Source organism: Triticum aestivum, chromosome 6B (assembly GCF_018294505.1).
Source record: "Triticum aestivum cultivar Chinese Spring chromosome 6B, IWGSC CS RefSeq v2.1, whole genome shotgun sequence".
Classification (NCBI taxonomy): Eukaryota; Viridiplantae; Streptophyta; class Magnoliopsida; order Poales; family Poaceae; genus Triticum; species Triticum aestivum.
Genome location: NC_057810.1, coordinates 474,861,766 through 474,865,795, shown reverse-complemented (window position 1 = coordinate 474,865,795; position 4,030 = coordinate 474,861,766). Strand labels below are relative to the sequence as shown.

General features: G+C 57.9%; 1 protein-coding gene across 1 annotated transcript; it reads right to left on the bottom strand.

The window, feature by feature from the left end:
• Positions 1–469: 469 nt before the first annotated feature.
• Positions 470–3,157, bottom strand: LOC123137538 (auxin response factor 8). The gene is made up of 3 exons (XM_044557326.1): positions 1,948–3,157; positions 910–1,862; positions 470–775 (listed from the first exon to the last, which is right to left on the bottom strand). The coding sequence occupies exons 1-3, from the start codon at positions 2,998–3,000 to the stop codon at positions 706–708; spliced, it is 2,076 nt and encodes a 691-aa protein (XP_044413261.1). The 5' UTR covers positions 3,001–3,157; the 3' UTR covers positions 470–705.
• Positions 3,158–4,030: the final 873 nt, after the last annotated feature.

Here is a 4,030-nt window from a genome sequence, read left to right as displayed (position 1 = left end):
GTGCCGTGCCTCCCCCCTTGCTAGACGAGGTGTCGGCCTCGAGCGACGATCCTTTCTCAGCTAAGCAAGGTCAGACCGACAGAAGCAATAATTTCTCGCCCTGAGCGAGCAAGAGGACGGGAGCCTGGAGCATTTATGCCCGAAAGGCAGCGGGATACGCAACACGATAGGATACTCAATCCTCACGGATGAGCTCATCAAACAGAGCATGCGGGCACGCAGAGAAACGCCTGGAGACGAGGCCACGGGGTCAGAGACCGCTGTATGCAATGATACCCCGGCAGGCGGCAGCAGCGGCACGCATTACTGCACTGACACTGAGGCCTTGCCTCGCCGCTGCCGCGGAGCTAGCGAGCTTGTCCCTTGGCCACGGGCAGGGCGCCGCTCAGACGGCCCGAGAGACCGAGAGGGGCATTCAAGTCTCCGGACCCCGGATGATCGCAGGGTTTGCATTGTAGTACTCCGGGAATTCAAGTACTGCTCCACATGCATCTAATATCAAGAAGGATGCTAGTACATGGATTACACGAGGAGAACTGAACTGCCTCATTGGACACGAAGAGCACTAGATGAAAGAAAGCTACTATGCCATACTGGTAACTGGTTCCGAAATCAATTGAAAGAACAAGATACTAGCTCATTGAGCTGCATGAATACTAAGTATGGACGAACGATGCTCGCCCAAAGGTTGTCTGCTGCTGTTATCTAGCTCGCCGTGTTGTTGCTCCCAGCATCTGTCAGTACGGTAAGCCTCCGTGCCGACTTGATAAACTCGCTGAAATACGCAGAGGAAATTAAAGCGTGGTGCGTCAGTTCAAGTTAAAAACCGGTCCATTCTGAATTTCTGATAATTTATAACTTACTGTATTTACTTGTAGCAAGTTTAACACGAGAGGGATTCGCTCTCACCTGAAAGGCTCGTCACCGGCGTGCTTCACTTCACCGTCGGCGCCACGGTAGAGCACACGGCTCCTCAGCTCCGCACCCTCAATGCAGAACGTCTCGGACAGGCGGCCATAGAGCTCCTCGAACGAGCTCATCGCCGAGCAATCGAGATTCCGGCCGACGGTATCTGACTCGACGAACACCTTGCATTGCCCGGGCTTCAACCCGAGCTCGGAGACGTGGCTATTGTCTCCAAACCGCCGCGGTCTCTCCGGCGATGTGTTATCAGTCGAGCCACTGTTCTGAACGACAGTAGAGCCCGAGCCCTGCGATGCATTGCCCGCTTTGTCGGTGTTCCAGTTGAGCGAGCTGTTCCCGGTGGCCGCGGCTGAGCTCACGCCTGCCAAGTCGCCACGGCTCATCTGCTGCTCCGTTAGTATGGTTTGTCCGAAGAGCACTAGCCCCGGCGGCTTGGCGTCGTTGGGCCTCTTGGCGCTGGCAGGCAGAGTGGTTGAGACGCCGTTGCGCGCCGGTGAGCTCCCGATGGTCAGGTCAGTGGTGATTCTTGACGGGATTGGTGCAGGACTGACATGATCGTGGCAGCGAAGCCCCGGATACATGAGTCTTGACTGCAGGTGGGTAAGGTGGAGATCCGATAAAAATGGACCAAATTGCGAATGCCTGGCTCCCTGTATGCCTGAAGGAGCACTACAATCCGGGAAGGGGGAGAAGGACGGATGGTAGCTGTCGGTGTGATGATAATGGCGCCGATGGCCGTGCGCCATTGGGTTTGGGGGGAACGACGGGTTTAGGAGCTGACCCTCGAAGGGGAACTCCGGGTAAGCCGGAATACGGGACTTCTTGCGCGGCGGCGAGAAGGAGGCGAGGTGCATAGCCGGCATGCTCGACACGATCTCGACCAGCCACGGGCTGACCCGCTTCACATTCTGGAGGAGGTCCGGCTCGTCCCACGTCACCTGCGTAGTTACCAAATTGACAAGTGAGCGAAACCTGTACAGAAAAGCAACTGTATGATTTGTTGGCGGGGGTGTAGTGCCGTGCCTGAAGAAGCCTCCACGGCGACTGCGGCCAGCGGGTGGGGTGGGCGACCTGGACGCCGGCGACGGTGCCCATGAACCAGCTGATGCGGGACGAATCCTCGGTCTCGAATGCCATCTTGAACCGCATCCCGGGGCACCACTGAACCCGCATCGCCGCTCGCACTGCTGCGGCGCGCACGCAGAACTCCGGTGTGCTGGCGCGTGGGAAGTACACGACCTCGAACGGCTGTCCACTGCCCGCCAGCCTTGCCGCCTCGACCACGTCCTCAGCGCGCACCTTGCCCCGGGTGCACGGGCTCGCATTGCCTCGCATCGGACCCGAATAGCGGCCCCAACCGGTCAAAGACAAGGATCCCTCCTCGGCACCGCAGAACCCACGCTTGGCGCGCCGGATGCCCACGTGGAGGTCCCCGCCGTCGCCGCGCAGGAACACGATGGAGTCGCCGGCCACGAGCTTCTTCTGGTTCACGAACGCGCTCCAGCCCGTGGTGAGCAGATGCCGCCGCGGGGTGCCCCGGTAGATGTGGCGGAACTTCCACGCAGTCCCGTGCACGTCCTTGGCGATGACGGTCTGCACGGGCGGGTCGGCGGCGTAGTCCAGCCGCGGGAAGATGGTCTCAGCGCAGTACCTCGGCACCGAGAAACCCCCGCCGTTGTTGGCGTCGGACTGCGTCAGAGTCTTTGAGAACGACGCCGGCTTCTCCTGCTCGTCATCAGCCGCCGCCGCGGCATCGTCATGGATATCGCCATCCGCGTCCGTGGCGCCAAGTGGGGCGAGGCGGATCCTGGCGAAGACCTCGTCGGTGTCCGTGTCGGCCACGTACCGCACGGCGGCGACGCGGCAGGGCACGAGCGCTGGGACGCGCGCCGCGGAGAGATCGGCCCCGGCGTCGAGGCCAAGCGCGTGCTCGGCGTGGCCTTGCGGGAAGTAGTAGACGGTGCAGCCCACCGGCGGCACGGTGCACATGCCGCCCGCGCACGCCAGCCACAGCTGCCGGTCAACGCGCCGCTCGGCGCCCGGCGCCGGCTCCGTCAGGTCCGCGAACGTGATCATCGGGCGAGCACCAACGCCCGAGCGAGGTGGAGGGTTTTCTGGGAGTGGTGATGGACTGGTGGCGCGATGGGTGGGAATCGGAGGCAGAAGCGGAGGCGAGCAACGAACGAGTGGTGCCGTTCCTGCTGTAACTCTCACAACGAACGGCTTACTACGAGTCCCATTCATCAGTGAGTGGGAGACAGTGGGGCTCGACCGGCTCGTGGATATAGTCGGATGGCGCATCGCGAGGAAACAGGGTGCGGGACCAGTGGCTACACGTACGCCTGCAGAAGTGTGAGTTTCAGTGTGCGCTAGCACTGCACAGTACTCGTACGGAACTACTGACACGGGCAAGTCCACCGCCTAGTGTGTTGCTAGGACATTACGATCGTGACATTTGGTATCTGGAGTCACTTTCGCCCAAGTTTTGTGTTTCCGGTTTGATTAGCAAAAATTCCCAGCAAAAGGTGTTGATCTCTGTTGAAATTCGATGCAAAACACCTCTAGTGTACCTGCATTCGGTTGAACTGCCGGAGAGCCTCTTTTGTTTTTACAACTTTACTTCCTCTTTATTCATTCATGATCAAGCTTACATCTTTAAGTAGTAGGGGAAGAAGCTCAGAAGGAGCATTATCTAACCACTCATTACAAAGCGAACTTCTAGCAATCTTAGCTAGTTCATGTGCAATCACGTTTGACTCTCTGGGGCAAAATTCAAAGACAATAGAGCTAAATTCACAAGCCAGATGATAACAATCATCAACAATGGCCGCGGCATCTCCAGCATATTGGCATCCTTATTCATTATTTCCATGAGTTTCACATTATCCGAGTTGACAATCAGTCTATTGCACTCAGCTGTGAGCGCCATATTCAACCCAAACTTCAAAGCCATTGCCTCAGCAGTTAGTACATCATAACAGGAATCAATGAGCTTGTTTTCAGCTCCAACCATATGTCCTCTATCATCTCGGATGACCGCTCCCATCGCCCCCTGAAGCAAATCCCAATCAAAGGCCGCATCAACATTTAACTTGACATATCCACT

Coding starts and splice junctions, on each gene's coding strand:
- LOC123137538 (XM_044557326.1), bottom strand. CDS start 3,000: ATGATCACGTTCGCGGACCTGACGGAGCCGGCGCCGGGCGCCGAGCGG. Junction 1,863..1,947: donor CGCCGTGGAGGCTTCTTCAG/GCACGGCACTAC, acceptor GTAACTACGCAG/GTGACGTGGGACGAGCCGGA. Junction 776..909: donor GCCGGTGACGAGCCTTTCAG/GTGAGAGCGAAT, acceptor TGCGTATTTCAG/CGAGTTTATCAAGTCGGCAC.